This window comes from Macrobrachium rosenbergii, chromosome 50 (genome assembly GCF_040412425.1).
Source record: "Macrobrachium rosenbergii isolate ZJJX-2024 chromosome 50, ASM4041242v1, whole genome shotgun sequence".
NCBI lineage: Eukaryota > Metazoa > Arthropoda > Malacostraca > Decapoda > Palaemonidae > Macrobrachium > Macrobrachium rosenbergii.
The window spans coordinates 12,287,501-12,290,000 of NC_089790.1; the positions used below are offsets into that span (position 1 = coordinate 12,287,501).

General features: G+C 32.4%; 1 protein-coding gene across 19 annotated transcripts in view; it reads right to left on the reverse strand.

The window, feature by feature from the left end:
* Window positions 1–2,500, reverse strand: part of LOC136832604 (epidermal growth factor receptor kinase substrate 8-like) — a 190,436-nt gene that overhangs the window by 125,297 nt on the left and 62,639 nt on the right. For all 19 annotated transcript variants that reach the window (XM_067093803.1, XM_067093808.1, XM_067093812.1 and 16 more), the window contains exon 2: window positions 254–341. In XM_067093803.1, the coding sequence (XP_066949904.1) occupies window positions 254–321 (68 nt within the window). In that variant the 5' untranslated portion in view covers window positions 322–341. The remainder of the gene's footprint in view (window positions 1–253; window positions 342–2,500) is intronic.

The window sequence follows — 2,500 nt, forward strand, 5'->3', positions numbered from 1 at the left end:
GGCTAGCCCCCTCGGCCAAGTTAGGACACGGCGTCCAAGGCTAGGTTAGGTTAAGGTAAGTCTGGCCAGGTTACATTCCCTCTGAAATGCCTACGAGACCTACTGTAGTCCTGACTCCGTAACTCTGCATTCGATCCCTTATTTCTATGTATATTTTTCTTTTAAACTTCTTCTTAGACTAGGTTCCTCTCTGCCCTCTTCTCTTTACTTTTATTCTGTTTTTATTTACTCCTTTTCCCGAGAGATGACTCACCTGGAAGTTCGGGAGACGTTGTCGTCCCAGCGATCGTCACGGTAATAACCGTTCCCGACGCCGTTCATGACGGTGTTCTCTGAGTACCCTGCGACAGGAACAAGAAGAACAAATGTTATGAAAATGAAGTAGGCAAAAAATAAAATTGTGAACAAGAAGAACAAACGTTATGAAAAAATGAACTAGGTAAAAAATAAAATTGTGAACAAGAAGAACAAATGTTATGAAAAAATGAACTAGGTAAAAAATAAAATTCTAAACAAGAACAACAAATGTTATGAAAAAATGAACTAGGTAAAAAATACAATTATGAACAAGAAGAACAAAATGAAAATATGAAGTGAGTAAAAAATAAAATTATGAACAAGAAATGTTATGAAAAAATGAAGTAGGTGAAAAATAAAATTATGAACAAGAAATGTTATGAAAAAATGAAGTAGGTAAAAAATAAAATTATGGACAAGAAATGTTATGAAAAATGAAATAGGTAAAAAATAAAATTATGAACAAGAAATGTTATGAAAATGAGGTAGGTAAAATTAAATTCTAAATTACATTTAGTAACTCATATTACTGTTCTTAAAATATGTTTAAATAAATCTTTAAGAATTTTTTTAAATGAATCAGATAAAATTCTGAGTTATATTTTGTGACTCAGAATTATTTTTCCTCTACATAAAGGTTTAAAAAAATGTTGAAAAATTTTAACAAAACATAAGTACTCTATTATGAACTATATTTTGTGATTAAGATTTTCTTAAAATAAATGTTACAAAATTTTAATTTTATTTAAATGGAGCAGATACAATAAATTTCTGAACTATATTCGTTGACAAGTTTTCTTAAAATAAAAGTTAATTTTTTTATGTTTAAAAATGAAGTAGATAAAATTCTGAATTATATTAGTGATTCAAACAATTTTGCTTGAAACAATTGTTAAAAAAATTTTCATTTTTTAAAATGAAGTAGATAAAATAAAATTCTGGATTATATTCAGTGACTCACATTATTTTCTTAAAATAAATGTCAACAAAAATGTTTTAAAAATGTAAAAAGACTGTAATAAAAATGAGATTCTAAATTATATTTAGTGAGTCATCATTTTTATTAATAATATCAATGCAACACCTTAGAAAAAAAAAGGAATGCAGAACTTATATAAATGAGTAGATGACTGGGCTATGCTATCAGCTTGATAAATTACTCTAACTTAAATTCAACTAACAGTAATAAGCTTGCATTCTGTGCAACACACCCCTGTAGGTATATGTGACCAACGTCTGCGTGAATGTATATACAAGAACGTATTTGTGTATTCTAAAAATACATAACTTGCTTCCGAGTGAATCAGCGTATAATGGTGTGCTTTTAACTTTTAAATAAAAGTGGATGACGACACATACGAGCATTTTAAATTCCAAAACAATGTTTGCTGTACGTGTAAAATGTAATTGTTGAAAATATCCTGTCATTGTTAGCACCGGCCAAAGCTACACTACAAATAGCCTTATAAAGATAACGATTTTAAAAGGTGGATTTGCCAAGAGTGAATTAAGAAAGGCAGAAGCATCACAGTAGCATATTTCGTGCCGCCACCTCCCGGCGTTGCATCATCTGTGGTTAGGCCTGGAGCCCGGGAGGAAAAAAATGTTAGCAAGACGCAAACAAACCGCATCACACAAACAAACGACAAACCATCTCTGTCGGAAGAGAACCGGTGCGAACCGCAGTCTAAAACGAAGGTGCTAAAAAAAAATTAAAATAGGTACTCGTTCACTTCCTAAATTCAGTAACTTTTTTTGTGACTTGGGAGGTATCAATACTCTAGTGCTCCCTCCCCCCTCCTTTAATCCGGGTTTGGGACCCTTAAGAGGGTGTGGCTCCAGTTTAGCCCCCTCCCCTCCCCCCACCCCTCCTCAATACATCACACCGGAAGTCTTAACCAAGTAGTGTTTTATTTACTTTTATGAGACTCCAATTAGCATTATTCCTAACCAAATATTTTCTCTGCATAGCTGACTTATGCGTATAAACAGTTACATAAGAACAACTCAGAGAGAGAGAGAGAGAGAGAGAGAGAGAGAGAGAGAGAGAGAGAGAGAGAGAGAGAAAATTACAATAATAATCATATTTCTACATTACCCACATCCAATAAATATACAAGCACTGAATCCGACATGCATACGTAACTTTAAAATCACCACTCACACTAAGCACATTAAAGGCAAGTATAAAAATTTAATCCAT